Raw genomic sequence first — 21,147 nt, forward strand, 5'->3', positions numbered from 1 at the left:
TTGTATTGAGGGCTCGGTGCTGCATTGTCTGGTGGCTCCCCTAAGAGCTGCTAGTCTGAGCATTGGTCAAAGTAATATCTCTCAGGGACTAGACCTCCTCATGGTTTTCACACAAGTTTTCTCATGCCAAGTGCAGCTGGGCCTCAGTTCCTACCACTAACTGCCAGGGGCTTTTTGCCTTAAGCAAAAGAAAAACACCTCAGAAAGGTCTAATTTATTAGGCTGTAGACAACATCAGAACAAAGATAGTATGATGCAAAATGCTTCTGAGCTGGCTGGACATACATACCAAACCATCTATAACCTACTAAATAAAACCTGCAGCCCCAGGATTAGTTCACAGGTCACCCATGTAGATTCCCTGAGCTTCATTTTAACAGCTTGTTTACCTAGAGCCTGCCTTGTCATTCTAAGGGCCTGTGTTAGCAATACTGCGGCATAGCTGCCTTTGTTATATAGTGACTCACATTCCCAACAGAATTCTTATCTCCTCTCACAACTCTTCTGTGCTATGCAAGGAAGTCTTCTGGGTCTTACCTTTCGCACATCTCTCCAATGCCTGGATTGGTTACCAGATATTAACAATATCTCAGCTGATGCTTCTTCACTTTATTAGGGAAACTGGGATTTGGGGTACATCAGAGGCATGAGGATCCCCAAAAGTTTGCATGCTGCCTGTCACAGATACCACTAAGTATTACTGGGTCTGCTTTGATATTATCATAAGCTGGTGTGAGATGTTTCATGTTTGCAGGGGCTGCTAAAGACACTTTTCACTCCTTCTATGCTGGTGGTGCAAACACTACTTCCAGAGTTATGTGTTCTATTCCTTGTATTTGGTTTTACTCTTTGTAACCCTCTGCTGTAGTGACAGAAGCATTTGTTTATTACTGAGTTTATATTTTTCTGTTCGCAAAATAAATGTGAACAGTATGGAAAGACTCTCTGTTTCTTCTTGAGCAATTCCATGTAAGGTTTCAGGTGGTTTTTTGCTGCCAGTGTTATCTGTGTCCAAACCACTATAGCTCTTTTCGGTCTCTTATTCAAGGAGTCGGTATTTGACCTGAGGCTCCCATACCCCTACCCCGATTTGGCTAATTTTGAGTTATCATATGGAGCTTGTGGTAAGACAAGATTGCTGCTGCTGTTTCTTTGTCCACTAATCTTTGCTTGGGCCTATTGAACCTTTTGTTGTTGTTGCTATTTTCAGTTCACCCTCCATATTTTCCTCCCGGGCCTCCATCTTCTATCCTACCATGTGACCCTTTAAACTATTTAACAGGAGATTTAGTTTCAGTATCACTTTATTCTACAGAAGGGAGACATGAATGTATTCTCACCTACTTTTCCATTTTCTTTCACACAGATATTCTTCCCTCGCACTCATTCCCATCCGGATCTAATAAGTGACTTCATATTAGAGGAGTAATGCCCCATTCTCTCCATCTAGAGAGAAACTACAAGTTTCAACTCAGGGTGTTCCCTTTGAATACTTTCACCCGGGTGCGAGGTTTGTCCTCTCCATTCTCTTCCATTTTTACATCTCTGGAAGAAGCCAGGGTCAGCTTTCTTAGCTTGCACAAAATAGCAATGGCTCTTGTTGGCCCCTGTAATCACAGCTCCTGCAAATGTGTGTTCCACGGTGTGCCCAATGATGTATTGATTAGTACTATGTGCTCCTGAGGGTGGTCCAAGAAGGGGAATCTAGAGAATCACTTGGCTTCCTTGCCCCACTTTTGCAGTGGGAGCAAAATAACCTACGTGGCTTCAAGACTGAGCTTGATACGTTTATGGAGGGGATGGTATGATGAGACTGCCTACAAAGGCATGTAGCTGATCTGCAACTGCTAGTAGCAAATATCTCCGATGGCTTGTGATGGGACACTAAATGGGGAGGGTTCTGAGTTATTACAGTGAAGTCTTTCCCAGGTGTTTGGCTAGTGGGTCTTGCCCACATGCTCATGGTCTAACTGATCACCATATTTGGGATCAACAAAGAATTTTCCCTGGGGTCAGATTGGCAGAGATTGGCTGGGGAGGGGGGGGGTTCACCTTCCTCTGCAGCATAGGGCACTGGTCACTTGCAGGTTTAAACTAGTGTAAATGGTGGATTCTCTGTAACTTGAAGTCTTTAAATCATAATTTGAGGAGTTCAGTAATTCAGCCAGAGGTTCTATGTCTGTTGCAGGAATGGATGGGTGAGGTTCTGTGGCCTGCAATGTGCAGGAGGTCAGACTTAGATGATCATGGTGCCCTCTATGAGCCTTACAAATATAAGTTGCATAGCTAAATTTTACTGATATTGTCTGCCTGGCACAGGTATCCAAATGGCCATCTGTAAATTCCTAAAGTCCTATCATTGCAGAATCATGCCCCAAATACTGAATGGCAGTGTGGAATGCCACAGGAGCAGTTGTAATGCTGTTCCTTCTCAGGACAGTAGCTTTCCGTTTCAGGCAAGTCTGGTAGGATTGTACTGCTAAAGCTGAGAGTTAGTATCACGATCATAGACAAAAACATTTCTTTCTTTTTTCTTTAACTTCTGCAGAAATGTGTGATATAGACTACTGCCATGGTCAGGACTCTAGATTAAATAGTCAAGTGATGGACTCTGTGATGATTAATCCCATGTTCCTATATAAAATCATTAATTTGTTTTGCACACAAGAGAAAACAATGCTAATGATTTTTCTGCCGTGATCTGTGTATGTGTATGGAACTATGCTGTATAAAATGGCAGATAACTAAACACAAATACTGTTTCTTGGCTGAATAAAAGTAATGCAGCCAGGTTTCCTGTTACAAAACTGTTCAGCAAAAGAACAAACCCAATCTTTCATCCAGGGATCTGGAAGCCTTAAAATCAGCATTTAATAATTAGGCACACTGCCTGGGCAAGTCAAAAAATTTTCAACAAGAATCACTGAGCCCTGTCTAGCATTTATCCACTCAGCATATACGATATCAGAAAATCCATTATCATCCTGTATTTGAAATATTAGAGAGGACTAAATAGTAGCAGCTATTTGTATGCTGCCAGTTTTAACTGAAACATGAGTTTTAAAGCACTTGGCTCATCATTTTAAGTTACATTATCATAACCATAAATCTCACCGCAATATACTGTAATGTAATTGAGAGGTGGAATTCAATACAATGAACCATTCTGTTGAACAATGCACTTGGCAGTTGAAACTGACCTGTACGTTTTATTTCACTACTAAGCACTTCCCTTTAGATCCTGTAGAAAATTCTTACCATGCCTTGTACGTGTGACAGGAGTTGTAACAGCTAGCCATCAAAAGTGTTCCCCAGCAGGTGGAACACCCTCTTGCTGATGAGGCAAAAAAAGCATTATTTTTATCTGCCTATATGGCTTCAGGATCACGGTATAAATATTTAATTTAAAAAATCATATTTACTCAACAAGTTCTAACTAACCTGTTGTAAATATAATGGGGCAAATTCATCTCTTGTTTAACTTCAGTGATTACAGCAGGGATGAATTTGTCCCAGTAAGCTTATAGGAAAATTGTAAATCCTATAATAAGATTAATTATATTAACTCCTCATTACACTCCAGTATCCTGGTCCTGCAAACACATGCTCAATTGGGCTGCTCCCAGATGTAAACCTTTGCAAGATTGGGGATTAGCGTATCGTTCAGAATATCCAGATGACCACTATGATCACTGCCTACACAGTATTGTAATAATCTTGGTACAAAACATGCCTTGTGAGGTATCATTTGAAAATTAATAACTCACTGGTCAATAATATCATGATGAAATGTATGTAGCAAATTTATATGTAAAGTTATGAATATAACCTGAAATCACGACAGAAGTGTGCTTACCAGACAAGTCTGGGGAGTTGGGTAAACCTGTTTCTCAGAGTTGATGGGCAATCACCTATCATTAGCCATTCTTTGGTAAAGAAGGGGGGCAGGAACAAACATCTGCATCTAGGAAACAACAGCATGGAACCTTTTTCATCTCCAGACTCTTTGTCTCTGTCCTCACAGACGGAATTAACTTTATCTAGGGGTTAACCCCAGGAAAATGCATTTCCAAAGGGCGACCTAACTATAAAAGTGAGGGGCAAAAACACCCAAGATATCTCTCCCCATCCGTCTCTCACCTTTTCACCTAAAAAGACAAAAGAAACAGTTGTTGGACTTTGGGAGAAGATCCTGGCCTGAAAGCTTGGTCAGCAATGTTACTTGAAACATGCGATAAGGGATTTCACCTTGAACCAAGTCTAGTTTTAAGTTTTAGTGCTAGGACGTGTTTTGTCTTTATTTCTCTTGTAAACACTTCTGACTTGAATGCCCTATACTTGTGCTCACTTAAAACCTATCTCCTTGTAGTTAAATAAACTGGTTTTATTGTTTAATTGAAACTAATCCAGTGCTGTGAATTGTCTAGGTAACTCTATTTAAGGCATCAGAATGTCGTATATTGATCCCTTTAGATGGGCAATGGACCTAATATATCTTGACTGTCCAGAAGAAGGCTGGACAGTGCAGAACACACTTTGTTGGGGGGAAATCCAGGATTAGGAGTGTGTAGGGGTCAACCTGCAAGTAGTAACCAAGGCTGCTGGAAGCCAGAGTGTGGCCGGTGGGTTGCTGACAGGCTGCTGGGGTCAAGAGTTGCTGGGCCAGGGCTGTAGCTATACACAAACACTTAGAGTGTGATCTGCCTGCTGTTTGGCAGTTTGTGAGAAGCCCAGGTTGGAAGCTATAGCAGCAAAGCATTATGAGGCACCCGAGCTTGCAGAGCAGGGGTGACATGCCCCTCATTGGATTGAACCCTGGAATGTCATGCCCACCTCAAATTATCTGGATCCCCAATAAATATGTTAAAACCAAGAGTCCTTGTGGAAAGGTGGTTGTTATGGTAAGGCAGCAGAATGGGAATCAGGAGCTTTGGGTTCTAATCTCTGTTCTACCAGAGACTTTCTGAGTAATTATGGGGAATCACATAAACTCCATGCTGCAGTTTTCCTATTTGTAAAATGAGGTTATTACTTCTCAGCCACACAGGGATGTTGTAAGATCCACTGTTAAAAATTACCGTGTTAAAACTGCACCTTCTTACTCGCAGATCTGCTCCTTGTGTGTATGCAGTCATATCTGCTGACAAAAGAGCCCAATTCAGCAAGATACTTAAGCATTTGCGTAGACTTATTGATTTCAGTGAGGCTAATCATAGGCTTAAGTTAGACACAAACTTAAGTACCTTGCTGAATTGACACAGTACCAAAAAAAAAAACAACCCACCACAGTTCTGTGAGCCCTGCAGAACCAGTATAGTAACAACAACAAAGAGACAAAGAAGAGTAACCTGGATTCTAATCAAGTTAGTGTGTTCTTAACTGAATTGTTTACTAAAGTTCTAATCAGTTACACCAGAGGAAACCCACTGAAAGTGATGAGGTTACACACTGTCACTAAGGGCATCAATTTGAAAATAACAAGGCTGCATAACTGAGGGCATAACTTGACTTTTAGAACCTTATTACTGGTGCTAAAGCAGAAAAATGGCAAAACTTCCCCTTAACTCTCAGAGCACAGGCTGAGTTTACAGGGCTGACTAGTATAAAAATCATATTACTTATAATTATTTGTATTTGACAAGGAAATTATGAGAGATACTGAACTAGATCTGTTTAAAAACCTGAACATTTTCTGATGAAAATTTTTTTGGGCAGGAGAGGGTTGTTTGGTATTCAGCTTATCCTCTTCTTCAAGCTTTTGCTGGTTCAAAATCATGTAGAAAGGGATCATATCTCTTCATCCCATTTTACCCAGGACTGATGTAAGCAGAGTCAGGATGAGCTCTACCCTGACATCTGGTGGTGAATTATGGGGAGTGTGGAAAGGAATTTCAGGTATTTGCATTGGCACACCCACCCCACCTAGCATAGCCCACGGCACCCTGGGATGGTTATTTAGACAGCTCTGGGATCCCCAATTTCTTTGTTATTGAGGCAGGAGGAATAAAGTGTTGTCACCCTGATTATCTGAATGAGGAACTATGAGACTGCTTTATGACAGAGATGTCTCAACATCAATTAAGTAGCACTTGCTAGACAAGGGACATAGGTGCCAAAACCCAATGAAATGAGAGAGTTTGGGGACTGGTGTGTGTACCTGATGATATGGGCCCCTTTTGAGGGGGCCTGGGACACCAATTGCACATCCTCCTTTCTCCACTGTTGAAGAGCAGAGCTAATTTTTATTCTATTAAGAGTCCATCTAGAGGCTGCTGAGCTGAATTCACATTGGACCAATGGTGCACCAGCACTGGGGCTCCCCTACTACAAGCTGAAATCACTAAGAGAGCTAAGCTTACTGAGCTGAGATCACTGAGTGCTGTGTTAACTAGTGGGGGAGCCTGAAGATCTATCGCTAAGCGGCTGGCAGAGCGGAGCAGTTTGCAGCATGTTGAAGCAGCCCATGGAACAGTGAGCGGAGCAGAATGGAACGGTTTGCGGGGATGGCTGGAGCGGCTCACGGGTCGGCTGGAGGAGTGGCACAGCTGGTGGAGTGGAGCTGGTCGTGGTGAAGGCTGCAGCAGAACTCCATAGAGAGGCAGAGCAGTTGGCCCTGGCCCATGTAAGGTGCCCCTTAACACCCTGTGTGTTCCCCCCCCTCATTTCCACCCAGGCTGGGGGGGTAAAACTCTGCAGATAAACTTTTGAACTCTGGGGTGGCACTGACCAGAGACTTTCGAGTTGTTGGACTTTGGAGTTATTGGACTTAAGATCCTAAGTGGGAAAGGACATTGCCAAACGTACTTGGAGGTGGGTTTTTTGCTTATGGTTTGCGTTATAATCCTGTTTGTGGTGTTTCTCCAACGAGATGCCGCATTGTTTCCCTCCTTTATTAAAAGGATTTTGCTACACTCAGACTCCGTGCTTGCAAGTGGGGAAGTATTGCCTCCTAGAGGCGCCCAGGGGGGTGGTATGTAATTGTCCCAGGTCACTGAGTAGGGGCTCGAGCCAGTTTTGCATTGTGTTATTGAAACGGATACTGGATACTGAACCCGGCCCTTGTTGCTGCCACTTAGAGGGGCAGAAGGGTTACATTTATAATGGTAGAGGGAGTTGTCAAAGTTAGAATCAGGACTCACAATTTGTCAGACCACTCTGTTTATTAGCGCAGCGCTCCGCCAATAACATTCAGAATATGTGAGTGGCCATGCAAGGCCCAAACAGTCTTATTTATACAGATAAAAGAGCGAGAATTAGACAAAGGGACAAAGAAATCAAAACAGTAAAATTCACCTGGGGCACAGCATGCATATCCTATTTCCTTACTAACTGTTATCGATCTAAGGCTAATGCTTCACCAATTGCCCTTAAACGGTGCAATTGTTCTATGTTAATGTCTGTATTCCTGACACCTGGTTGCAACATTCCAACAACTTTGCTTAAAGGTACAGACAACATTTCTTTAATCCTTTCTATTCTTACTATATAATTCATTCTACTTTCACAGAGTGGTTACCCAATCAGAAAATAAAATAGGATTCATTATTATAGCTATGGCTATTGAAACAGAATTACACTAGTTGTTCATAAATTATATTTACGTTTTGTATCCCAGTGGAATAAATAATAGATTAGAAGAGCCAAATGATTACAATATTTCCATATAACTTTCAAGCAATTCTTTTATTTCACATTTTCTGCCTCTGTCATAACTTGTTGCCCCATTTGAAAACCATTTTCTTGAGGACTAATGTGCTAGAAGCAATTCAGGAGAAAGAATTGTAATCGAGGTGTAATCTGAAACGCAACGTCAGAATTAGCTAGATGACTCCTGTTCTGCTTCAGACATAATTCAATACATGTAATGGAAACTCTAGCTACTGGATGCAAGCTTTGAGAAACTTCCAAGAACACGTTCCAAGTGATTCAAGCGTTCAGATCCATTTGTACAGAATTTGTAAAACCTTGTGCTTTACTTCTAACCAACGCAATATGTGACACATAGTGGATTTTAGGTTTTTTAAAGCCTAGCAAAGTTATTCCTGCTCATTTCCAATCTTAGTTTCTGTGGCCTAAACACCTTTGAGGACATGGGCCTACGTCTTTCCCCTTCTTCCTCACATCCTATTTCTTCCATTTCATTCCTCACAATAAAGAAGGTGAACTTGTACATCTTCTCTTTCTCCTCACTCAGCCTTCCGTGTAGCTGTGGCAGTGGTGACAGCAAATCTCTTTTTGTTCTGTGTTTGAACAGTGCCTATCACAATGGGGTCTATAAGAATAATATTGTACCAACCTGAGTATTCAAAAATCATGAGTTAAGCCACAAAAAACACAAGATTTTTTTTTAAGTCTTGGGTCCTTTTTATTTGTCTTCTGGTTTCTGAGCTTTTGGGGTGCACTTGCTTCATGTTCTCAAGCTTTTCTCCACACCCTGACAACTAAAACTTTTTTTATTTTAATGAAAGCTGGGGTTCTCATGTAAACACTTGATTCCAGCAGTTGGGGCTTTAAGAAAAGTACCAAATATTACAAGACTGTGTATAAAATTACAAAAATTGGCCACATTTCTTACCTTGCCTTCTCTTCCCTACTGCTCCTGCCCTTGCCCAAGAGTTAGTCAGAAAAGCCAGAAGGCCTAGCTGCTGGGTGTTTTACCAGAGTTGATTAGTAGAGAGCTCCCCTGCTGACAAAAAACTCCTCCCTCACCACTCCCCCAGCAGCAGCAGCTTTGTCGGCAGGAGAGCTCTTTCTGTTCACACCAGCGCTTGTCATCCATAAAACTTTTGTCATTCGGAAGTGTGGGGTTTTTTAACACCCTTGAACGACAAAAGTTTTGCCAGTGAAATGCCAACGTAGACAAAGCCTAATCTTCACTCTTTAATTCTGCCTAAGAATAGTCAGAGTGCCAGCTAATGCACTCAGGCAACTGTCTCATGTTATTTTTAGGGTTGTCTTCTAAAACGTGGGAGCCAATTAGCTACAAGTTCCATATATCCCCAAAACTGGCTCTGATGACAAAACTTTGTAACATTCTGTATGTCCTGATGAGCCTGTCATTAGTGGCACCCAAGTTGAGTCATATTTGCCAAAAAAAAAAACCCTGCACAATTATTGGTTTCTGGTCATGTGTCCAGGGTAGCTGGGATTTTGGATTGGTAAAAGCTGGGAAGCTTTAGAGGCAGTTGCTGCCAATCTCTGTTGCCTTCGGTGCTCTGATGGCCTGCAGAGAAATGGATGAGAGGGACAGCTAAGTAGACAGCCTCACAAATGGGAGCACCCTCAGATCCTTTCTCCAGTCCAACAAAGGATGTGTCTTTCCAGCCCAATTAGGGTGTCTTCACTACCAATGTTAAAGCGCTGCCGTGGTCGCAGCACCGGCACTGGGAGAGCGCTAAAAAAACCCACCCTCACGAGGGGAGTAGCTCCCAGCGCTGGTGCACTGTCTACACTGCCACTTTACAGCACATGAAACTTGTTTTTTCACACCCCTGAGCAGGAAAGTTTCAGCGCTGTAAAGTGGCAGTGTAGACAAGGCCTTAGTGTTACTCCTAACTCGACTTCTGTCCACACACAAAAATCTCTAGCTAAAGCAAAAGTGGTGCTTTACACTCAAGCTAGCTGGTCCTTCACAGGGCATTGGGTTGAAGTTCAAGTGACGCAGACTGGCAGAAATTGAAGAGGTCACTTGAGGAAATGAGGGCTCCCTGCCCACCCATCCACACCAGAAGAAGGGAACACCCTGAGGGTGACTCTAATGAAATGCATAAGTTGCACATCCCTTCTGACTTCTGCTAGTTTAACCCAGAGACCACTGTTTCCTTGCTCTGTGATGTAAGGACTTCATGTGGGCCTCTTTCACTGCTGTATTGTATGTTGCTATCCAATATCTTTGATCAGTCTCTCTCACTATTTCCAGGCTTCTCATTCCTAAAGCAAGGGCCTATAATGTTTTCCCCAAGATGCATTATTTTGCATTATTCCAAGCTGCTTGTTTCCTACTTGTGTTTTAACCTGCCTAAGACCATTTTCTCCTCTCATTTTCTTTGTCAGACCAGTTTGGGACAGTCCTTCTCTCTTATGACCTATTATCCTGTAGGCCCAGATCCAGCAACCCTCAGCTGAGACAACACAAAATGAGGCTTTCAGAATGGGATTCTTTATCTATGTTTAGAAAAGTGATTTTGATACAGATCTAACTACAACCCTATCCAAGGCTTTGGAGCTGTGTTCTGGCTCCACTCCAGCTCCAGGCAAAAACCTGCAGCTCCACTGCTCCGCGCTCCAGCTTCAGGCTCTGCTCCAAAGCCCTGACCCTATCTTTTGTCTATGGTCATTTACCAAGTTTTCAGGCCAGGTAAATATTACACTTACAATGCTTATTCTAACCATCTTACTGGGCATTGCTCAAGAATGTAGGCTCAACAGAACAACCACCACATGTCACCATAGTCTAAACCTCTCTGAACATGCAGGAAATAATCAGGCAATGGATAACCAAGCCAAATCTTGTATAAATTTCAGTCTTCCAAATCTGCCTAGCCTACCTAAGAGGGAAGATGGCAAAAGATGACCTAAACTTTTCATACCACAGGTTCTTCCCAAGACACACAAATCCCACTCTTTCCTATGTCCCAGGTGCAGAGGGATCTTTGGCAATTAATCACATTTAAGCAGGTGTTCCCTATTCCTAGATTCAACAAAGAGATACTGTCCAACCCTGGGAGTGAAGAAACAGATAACCTGTATAGTTAGTATACGCCCACACACACACACACACACATCTCTCCTTAAGAGTGAGAGCTTGGAGATGCTTCTGTTTCCATAAGCCAGATGCTGCTCTCCGGAAGGACAAAGATACCCCATGCAATCAGAACACTTCTCTTCCAGGGAACCTCGGCAGCTCCTTATGTCAAACGTTGCATTAAAAAAATCTTATTTCACTATATTTTGTGAAATTCTATAGTTTTCCTCATTACCATTCTACCATTATTTTTTCCATATACTGCACTCAAATTCATCTTCCTGTCCATTCGCTGCAGATCTGCTCTTACACTACATCCCTTTTCACTCTTCAAACTCAACTTCTAGACACTCACTCTGATGCACAAGGTCACAAGCCTAACCTACTTTATACCAACGAAACATTCCTCATGTGTAAAAATCAACATTCCACTATATAGAGCAAAAATTACCCAACAGTGAAGTAAAGTAGACTGCTTTCTATATTTACTTCCATTGGTGGGATTATTTCAAGATCAAGAAGCTTGGACGACTACACCTACTAAAAGAGCTCCGATACTCACGTATGCCTTTCACTATCTCAAAAACATAGCAAAATACCCAAACATAATTGAAATGCAGAAATACAATTCACCATTGCCCACTGCCAGCCAACCAAACAACTCAAATGAGCCTCTCCCTCCCCAAAAGATTTTTAACGTGTTTGCTAACCCACCTTCAAAAAGTTACTTGTATTTTATTTGCCTAAAGGAACCTTCCTACAAGTTTGGCCACTTACAAGGGTAATTAACATCTCTAGTCTCTTTAACAGGTTCCCTCTATTAAGTTATTTAGGCCTCTGGACTTCCTTAGCTGCTTTAGTTGATACAGTGGTATAGGAAGCACTTTGATTTATTCCCTCAACACAACTGAAGTGCCATAGCCCTGGTCTACACTACGAGTTTAGGTTGAATTTAGCAGCATTAGATCAATTAAACCCTGCACTCATCCACACGATGAAGCCATATTTGTCGACTTAAAGGGCTCTTAACATCGATTTCTTTACTCCTCCCTGATGAGGGGATTAGCACTGAAATCGACCCTGCTGGGTCAAATTTTGGGTAATGTGGATGCAATTCGATGGTATTGGCCTCCAGGAACTATCCCAGAGTGCTCCATTGTGACCACTCTGGACAGCATTCTCAACTCAGTTGCAGTGGCCAGGTAGACAGGAAAAGCCCGGTGAACTTTTGAATTTCATTTCCTGTTTGGTTAGCGTAGCGAGCTGATAGCACAGGTGATCATGGAGTCCCAGAATCGCAAAAGAGCTCCATCATGGACCTAATGGGAAGTACTGTATCTGATCGCTGTATGAGGAGATGAATCTGTGCTCTCCAAAATCCGTTCCAAAAGACAAAATGCCGGAATATTGGAAAAAATCTCCAAGGGCATGAAGGACAGAGGTTATAACAGGGACCCGCAGCAGTGCCACGTTAAGCCTACCAAAGAACCAGAGAGGCAAATGGCCGCTCCAGGTCAGAGCACCAGACATGCCGCTTCTATGATGAGCTGCATGCCATTCTAGGGGGTGCCCCTACAACTGCCCCACCCCTGTGCTTCCCTCCTCCCCCACCCCTCCCGGGCTACCTTGGCACTTATCCCCCCATTTGTGTGGTGAATTAATAAAGAATGCATGAATTTGAAACAACGACGACTTTATTGCCTCTGCAAGCAAAGATCAAAGGGGGGAGGGGAGGGCGATTGGCTTATAGGAAGTAGAGTGAACCAAGGGGGCAGATTTTCATCAAGGAGAAACAAACAGAACTCTCACACTGTAGCCTGGCCAGTCCTGAAACTGCTTTTCAAAGCTTCTCTGATGCACAGCGTGCTCTGCTGTGCTCTTCTAACCGCCCTGGTGTCTCATTGCGTGTAACCAGCGGTCATGCAATTTGTCTCAAACTCCCATCCCGCCATAAACATCTCCCCCTTACTCTCATAGATATTGTGGAGCACACCGCAAGCAGTAATAATGATGGGAATATTGGTTTCGCTGAGGTCTAACCGAGTCAGTAAACTGCACCAGCAAGCTTTTAAATGTCCAAAGGCACATTCTACCACCGTTCTGCATTTGCTCAGCCTATAGTGGAACTGCTCCTTCTACTGTCCAGGCTTCATGAGCCATGGGAGCAAGGGGTAGGCGTGACCATGCGATGCTGCCAACTGGGAGAGCAGCCTGAGGCAGAAGCCTCCAGCTGGCATGATATTCCAGGCAGGACTGAATCTCCATTAGACGAAACTTAAAGAAGAGAATGATCTGGAGTCATTCACATCTTTATCCAGGTGCCCCCGACCAATCTAATCAAGGTCGGCCAGGAGCACCCACAGGACGATAACGATGATGACGGCTAGCAGTCATATTGTACTATCCGCAAGGCAAGGAGATGCTGCTATGTAGCACTGCAGTACCGTGTCTGCCAGCAGCATCCAGGAGACTTACGGTGACAGTGAGCTGAGCGGGCTCCATGCTTGCCATGGTGTGTTATCTGCACAGGTAACCCAGGAAAAAAAGTGAGAAATGATTTTTTGCCATTGCTTTCATGGAGGGAAGGAGGGAGCAAGAGGGGCCTGATGACATGTACCCAGAACCACCCGCAACAATGTTTTTGCCCCATCAGGCATTGGGAGCTCAACCCAGAATTCCAATGGGCGATGGAAACTGCGGGAACTGTGGGATAGCTACCACAGTGCAACGCTCCAAAAGTCGATGCTAGCCTCGGTACTGTGCACACACACTGCCGACTTAATGCACTTAATGGGGACACACACAATCGACTGTATCAAATCAATTTCTAAACAATTGACTTCTATTAAATCAACCTAATTTTGTAGTGTAGACATACTCTTAGAAACAGTTTTTCATTTAATGTTTTGGGCTAACTTTTAGATAGTCAAATAAGTTTCTCAAAAGAATATAGACTTAAGATTTTTTTTTAATTTACTCTCATTATGCAGTATATGGTATCTATTTAGCTTGTCAAATAAGACTAAGAACCCTCCAGGTTACACACTGTACACTAAGAAAACATGTCTGATATTAAGAGGTTCTAACTAGGGGACAAAGGAACAACAATATCCAGTGACTGGGGTTTAAGTTAAAAAAACTCAGATTGGAATAAGGCGCTCCCGTGAAGGTAATTAACCATTGGGACAGGTTACCAAGGGACTCTGATGCTAGAGTTAGTAACCTAGTAGGGGTGCAATAGCTCTCCAGTCACAGCAAATCAGCAGCTAATGTGATCACTGCGCTAAGCCAGTGACTGTGTGTGACTCCAGGGCTGTTCTGCAGTGGGTGTTCCCTCTCCCTGGAGCTAGGCTAGCGCCAGGGCAGTCACTTGCGTACTAACTCCAGCTCACCGTTTAAGCAAAGAGAAGCCCGAAGGCCACACGGGGACGGGCAGGGAGGAGGAGAAGAGGGGACTAAGGGCAAAGAGGATGGAAAGACAGACTGAGCCATCCTAGGGGAGGGAATGACAAGAGGGAGCCTCACCACAGGGCAGGGAAACGAGGACAAAGCCCGGGTTCTAGCCTAGCCGGACCCAGTGGAACTGCCGGGGGGAGGAAAGCAGCAGAGCCGCTGGCCGCCGCTAGAGGCCGCTGGACCCGGCTCGGCCCCGCGGCTGGCATTGCGTCTGCGCAGCAGGCGGGCGGGGTGGGGTTCGCTGCGCGCGGTGAAAGGAGGCGGCGTGTGGGCTGCGGTTCCGCAGTCAGCGGAGCGCCCGGTCTGGCAGCGATGGACGCGATGCGGCTCTGCGCGCTCTGGCTGCCCGGCCTGACCCTCATCCGCCCGGGGGCGGGAACGGGCCCAGGAGACCCGGCTGTACCGGGTGAGGACGGGCGGGGCGAGGCCGAGGCGCTCCGCGGTTAGGCTCTGGGGGCTGCGGGCGTCTGGGGCTGTGGGGGGCGCCCCGGCTTTAGGAGTGTGGGGGGCACTGGTAGGGTCTGGGGCTGTGGAGGCGGCTGGACTAGGGGGCGCCGCGGGGCTGGGCTCTGGAGGGGGCACAGAGGTTGCGGGCTCTTCCCCCTCCCGCACTACGTGCCTGGCTGCGTGTAGGGCCGGCGCAGTTTCCAGCCCTCGGTAGGGGGGCGTTCTCCAGCCCGCCTGGTGCGCTGCACGGGCAGGGTAGTGGGAACAGGTCGAGAAAACGAGACTCGACTGCACCCGTGCACCTTTCTAGTGTCTGTGTAGACCTGCCCTAAAGCACCCTAGGGGCAGAGGTTTTCCCCAAGATGCGCCTGCTGTGACTCACCCAGAGGGAGGCACCTGACAAAAGCATAACAGAGAAACAGGAACTGGGTTGTCCTAGGGCTTTCTTTAACTCTTTCTTCGGTAACCGCCATGCCAGGGTTTCAGATTATCTAGATAGCTTCACATCTTGTCTACACTGCAGAATTAAGTTGATCTAAGTTAGCTCTCAGATAGAGCCCCTCCCAAGCTCTGCTCTAGAAATTTACATGGGTGCAATCTGCCCTGGCTTGGACCGTCAGCCCCTTGGAGGAGGAGTGGGGCGACATCTCCAACTGCCAGCTCAGTGCAGGACTGACAAGTCCAGAAGTGGGAGGACTCCACCTGTCCAGTACCTGCCATAGTTAAGTTGGTGGAAGCACTCCTGGTTAGGATGGGCACTATTCAATGCAGATGCATCTGAAGAAGAGGGAGTTTTGTACCCACAAAAGCTTATGCCCAAATAAATCTGTTAGTCTTTAAGGTGCCACCAGACTCCTCATTGTTTTTGTGGATACAGACTAACATGGCTAGTCCTCTGATACTTGGCACCACTGACAGGCAGGGTAGTGTGAACATGAACTGCTGCAGCAATTACTGTAGTGGCTGTAGGTTGACCTAACTCAGCAACTTCATTTTGTAGGTCTTACGTCGATCTAACCCGTAGCGTAGATGAAGTGTTTTTGTACAGCACTATTATTGTGAGATGGGACTATGCTCCAGAGAAAGTATTCTAGACAAATAAAATGACTGCCCCCAAGAGATTAGTGGTAGAGTCACAAATTCCTGCATTTTAGCTAAAATCCTCATGCCATTCATTCTTGGTTTAGTACTGGTCAGCTTGGTAGAACAGCAGAGTTTTCAAAAGGTTTAAGGATGAGAGAATACATCATCCGTGTGTTGCCTGTATACGTGAGGGATGGATTTTGTAAAGAGGGACAGTTGAGGTGTTCTCGATTGATGAACTGCTGCCATACTAGTTATCCTCTGGGCACCAGAACTTTGCCAGGCCATTGAAGGCTTTTGGTAAAAAATCTTCAACTTTAATAGTTATTGACAGATGTTATAAGAAAATGTGTTTATATGGTTGGTTTTCGTTAAATTAGATTGTGCGATGTACATTGTAATGAATACTCAGGATTCAATCTGAGCAGACCAGCTGTCTTCCACAAAGATTTCTCCATGAAAAGGAATATTAAATTTCCTCTCTTTCTCTTCCTCCTCCCTACCAGCTGATCAACATATTGTGACAAAAGTGAACTTTTTTTTTATTCTGCTACTAAAATATTAGGGATGAACCAACAAGAGCCAGAGCAGCTAACACCTCTGTAAAATAGTGCACTCTGAGAATGCAAATCTGACTAAACATTAATTACTTGCACTGTGGGAATTGTACACTTGTTACATTCAGCTCTTCATCTCCTTTTAGGCCATGTCTAGGTGAGGTGGAAAGATGTATTTTTAACACATTAAAATCTTACAGCTTTTCTACGTAGAAAAATTATACAGCTTTAACTGTGTTGGTATAGTTAAAGTGCCACAACCCACTAGTGTGGATGCAGTTATAGTGGCATAAGGATGCTTAATATCATGGTAGCTTAATCCTGTATGAGATTCATAGATTCCAGGTCCAGAAGGGATCATTGTGATCATCAAGTCTCACCTCTGGCATAACAGGCTCTAGAACTTCCCTAAAATAATTCCTGTTTTGATTTTAAAATTATCAATGATGGAGAATCCACCATGACCCATGGTAAATTGTCCCAGTAGTTAATTATTCATACTGTTAAAAAAATGTATACCTTATTTCCAGGCTGAATTTGTCTAGTTTCAGATTCCTTTGTTCCTTTCTCTGCTAGATTGAAGAGCACAGTATTAAATATTTGTTCCCCATGTAGATACTTACAGATTGTAATCAAGTCACTTCTCTTAGTTAAAATAGATTGAGTTCTTTGAGTCTGTCTGCAAGGCATTTTTTCTAATCCCTCAGTCATTGTCATGGCTCTTCTCTGAACACTCTCCAATTTATCAACATCCTTCCTGTACTGTGGGCACCATAACTAGATACAATATTCCAGCAGCGATCACATTGTACCAACTATCCTCTCTACTCCTACTCAAGAGTCCCCTGTTTATGCATCCCAGAATCACATTAACTCACTTGGCTACAGCATCACAATGGGAGCTCATGTTCTGCTGATTATCCACCACAACCTCTGAATCTTTTTCAGTCACTTCTTCCCAGGATAGAGTCCCCCTTGTTGTAAGTGTAGACTACATTCTTTGTACGTGTATAAATCTACATGTAGCCATATTAAAATGCATGTTTGCTTGCACCCAGTTTATCAAGCCATCCAGATCATTCTGAATCAAGGACTTGATGTCTAATTATTTACCACTACTTATCAGGCACCTTTATTCTGATGCAACTGTTTCCATGCAAGGTTGTACTGATATAACTATTGGGGTTAAAAAAAAAAAAATCACAATCCTACCTGAAATAGCCAACCCAATACAAAAACTGTGTAGAAAAGGCAAGTTTTGATTTTTAATGTGTGTTAAAAATACCTCTTTTTTCCTAGTAAAAGTAAGGCCTTAGAATCTTGAAATTTTATGGGAACATTGTTAACTTGAAATCCAGTTGTGTTTAAAAGACTTGAAAGTAGTTTCCAAGTACTAGACTGACTTCTGAATCTGCCTACCAATATTTGGTTTTGATTTCATTTTCCTATATTTAAAAATGTGTTGTTCTCTCGCCACTGTTGCTGTTTGAAAGACGAACACAGACAGGAAAGAGAAAGCTGTACCTGACTGCAAAGCAAATAGTGAAAACAGCTATAAGCTGTGGTGTAAAGTGCACAGAGTAAAACAAAATGAAAATTAGAAAATATATTTCTCCAATCTTTCACTTATAGTAATCTTAGGTGTTGTAACAACAATAAATAAAATATTTTAAAATGTCAAGTATTTTTTTTCCTGTGATCATTTTGGTCATACAGAATAGGGGGTCTGGTGCAGTGGGGTGTTTATAAATTGTGAACTGCTACTTTGTAAGAGGAGTGAGGCTGACTGAAGTGTATATTCTGATTGTGGAATTTTGAATATTTGGCATTTAGAGCTTTTATATAGGTGCTGTTTATTTTTATAAATGTAAAGAAATCATTATTTCTGTTATTGGCCCAAATCCTTCAAAGAGCATGCAAGGTTTTAGGTTGTCGACCAGATCTTCTCAAGAGCCTGTGAAATTTCACTGAGTTGAACTGGTCCTGCACCCTGTTTACTTTCTTGATGTAGTTCTTGTGGGTTTTCACTTTATTTTTACTTTGAATGACTTCAATTATAAAAGGTCATCCATTTAAAAGAAAATTTAAAAATCCCTGGTATTCCCATACCTTTCTGACAATACCGTTGCACTGAATGAACCAATTTCCTGAACTTCATTTAGAAACTTGAGTTTTCTAGCTCTGATCATGGTGAATGTTTTTTTGCCCATGTGGCATAACATTACTGAAAACTTAAGTTTACAGAGTTAAGGAATATTTGCTATAGGCTTTATGAATTTTTCCAGGGCTTTGGAGCTGTGCTCCGGCTCCACTCCAGCTCCAGACAAAAACCTGCAGCTCCACTGCTCCAGAGCTGCTTTGCACGCCAGCTCCAGGCTCTGCTCCAAAGCCTTCATTTTTTTTCTAAATTTTTATTTTTATTTTTTGCTTAAGGTTGGTTTATTGACCATAGTGTTAGAATTTGAGTTTCTTCATTGGATTGGCTACTTCTTGATACAATGTGAACTAATCAGTGTGTGTGTGGGGGGGGGGGGGGATTTAAATTTATTAATTTAATTTATTAATCTGAATATACCAGTAAATAAAGCACAAATTTGTTATATGCTAAGAATTAACGTCAAAGCAGCAGGACAATGAATTATGAAATGTAGGGGTTTAAATATCGTCTAGACATTTTAGAAAAAAACACTTAGCTCTTTGACAAGTTTTGTAGACTTAAAAAATTTCTTATCTATTTATGACTAATGGATGGCTGTGTAAAAGTAGACCTGTATACCTGTCCAAAAGTCATTACCATCTGATGACTTGCTATTTGTTGCCTGTGTGAAATGCATTGGTGGTGTCATGCCAGTTTCTAGGTATCTGCACACAAAAAGTTACAATTGGAATGCCTTTTGGCAGAGTAGCTAGAAAATCAAGGATTGGTTGGGCAAGCAGACTGAATATCTTTTAGTCTCTAGACGTGGTCCATTTAGGTAAGGACTGAGGCATCTCATTGGACCAGTGAGAAGAAATTATTCTATCTGTGCGGTGGATGAAGGACCAGACTCCAGGGCTGTCAGGATAGCTTTTCACAAACAGTAACCTCTAAACTTTTTCTGTAATGATTAAAACAAGTTGCATCCTGTTACCTGCCACTGAAAAATAGGTACTACACCTCTACCCCAATATAACGCTGTCCTCAGGAGCCAAAAAATCTTACCTCTTTATAGGTGAAACCGCGTTATATTGAACTTGCTTTGATCCACCGGAGTGCGCAGCCCCGCCCTCCATAGCACTTCTTTACTGAGTTATATCCGAATTCGTGTTACATTGGGTTGTGTTATATCGGGGTAGTGGTGTAGTTACAGCTGTAATCATCCTCAGGCAATATGAACAACAATGGGTATTCTGTGCTTGAAGACAGGTTTTACAATGAAAAAAGTAACTGAAATATAGATTAACTCTTCCTATTTCATGTGGCTTTTAAAACATCCCTTAACCGTTCTCATTGAGCTTTTTGCTAAGTAATTTGGTCTCCTGTCTTTAGATGTTTTTTTTTCCTCTTAGAATGAGAACATGCCTGTCATGAAGCTTTATTTTTTTAAACCTTTTAAAAAAGGTCTTGAGACTTTTTTTGTGGAAAGGAGGAAAATTTGGTACTAAATCCAGGTTAGGCATTGCTTGGCTTCTACTTCCAAAGCTGCAGAGCTCAGAGTTTCCTTCAAATTGAATGGCAAGAGATTTAGAATTTCAGCAAAGATGTAGGCAGGCTCAAAACTCGTGGGTCACGGGTTAAGTTTTCCGTAATCATTTTACAGAGAACAGTCCTCTTTCACTGATCTTCCTTTTGCGAATTAGAGCCAGGCATCGGCATAACTTTTTTCCTAAACAGTGTGGAGGTGAAATTGGGTGTTCGGTGTTGTTTTTCTTGTTAAAATACTAGTGGAAATAAAAGCTTTGATTTAAAATAAAGAAGCAAACTCACTGTTTCTTTGCATGTACACCTCTACCTCAATATAATGCTGTCGTTGGGGAGCCAAAAAATCTTACCGCGTTATAGGTGAAACCACGATATATTGAACTTGCTTTGATCCACCAGAATGCGCAGCCCCGCTCCCCAAAGCACAGCTTTACCACGTTATATCCGAATTTGTGTTATATCAGGTGGCGTTGTGTTTGGTAGATGAGATTACATTTTTGTGTATACATGCTGTGATTAAAAAGTTATATTATTTGACACTATTGATCAAAAAAGTTTATAACGTTGATATTCTTTTTTTCTAGCATGTTCTAATTTCTCCTTCAAGTCCTGTGAAGAATGTCTAAAAAATGTTTCAGTAAGTTTTGTCATTTTTTCTACTACTTTGGGGTCAGAGAATCTGGTGATGCTTACGTTTAATGAGAAGATTCTGAAATGTCTTACTACAGCTAACTCCTTAGCTGTGCTGCACAGGCTCAGAGGGAAGTGGGGAAGAAGATAGCAAAACAGTATAAGTCATTAGAAAGAGTCATGCTGTGTGCCTACCTCAGAGCAGACTATCAAAAGCAGTGTAGACACCCCAGATTGGTGATATGTTTTATAATTAGATTTCACCAGCACAGTAACAAATGTGAACTCCTGGATCACTATATCGGTCTTGTTGTAGAATCACAGACAGTCCCCTTAGGCTCTCCAGTCTATCTTCCCACCCAGGCAAGCTGGACTTAGTAATAAATGGTCACTTAATATCACAAAATATTCAGGTTGCTTCCAGTCCCAAGAGACTAGTTACTTACTCCAGATCAGTTGGTACCCTAGATCTTCCACCAAAGACACTGCCTGTAGCCAGTCCTGTACTAAGCTATCTAAAGATTTATTAACTAGGAAAAAGAGAATTA

At 42.8% G+C, this 21,147-nt stretch overlaps 1 protein-coding gene across 1 annotated transcript in view; it reads left to right on the plus strand.

Moving 5' to 3' along the window:
* The first annotated feature begins 14,434 nt into the window (after positions 1 to 14,434).
* The window catches only part of LOC115645615 (pituitary tumor-transforming gene 1 protein-interacting protein-like), a 54,731-nt gene continuing 48,018 nt past the window's right edge, over positions 14,435 to 21,147 (plus strand). The window contains exons 1-2 of the mRNA XM_030550520.1: positions 14,435 to 14,606; positions 20,554 to 20,606. Coding sequence (XP_030406380.1) covers positions 14,513 to 14,606; positions 20,554 to 20,606 — 147 coding nt within the window. The 5' untranslated portion in view covers positions 14,435 to 14,512. The remainder of the gene's footprint in view (positions 14,607 to 20,553; positions 20,607 to 21,147) is intronic.

Source organism: Gopherus evgoodei, chromosome 2, assembly GCF_007399415.2.
Source record: "Gopherus evgoodei ecotype Sinaloan lineage chromosome 2, rGopEvg1_v1.p, whole genome shotgun sequence".
NCBI classification, from domain to species: Eukaryota; Metazoa; Chordata; order Testudines; family Testudinidae; genus Gopherus; species Gopherus evgoodei.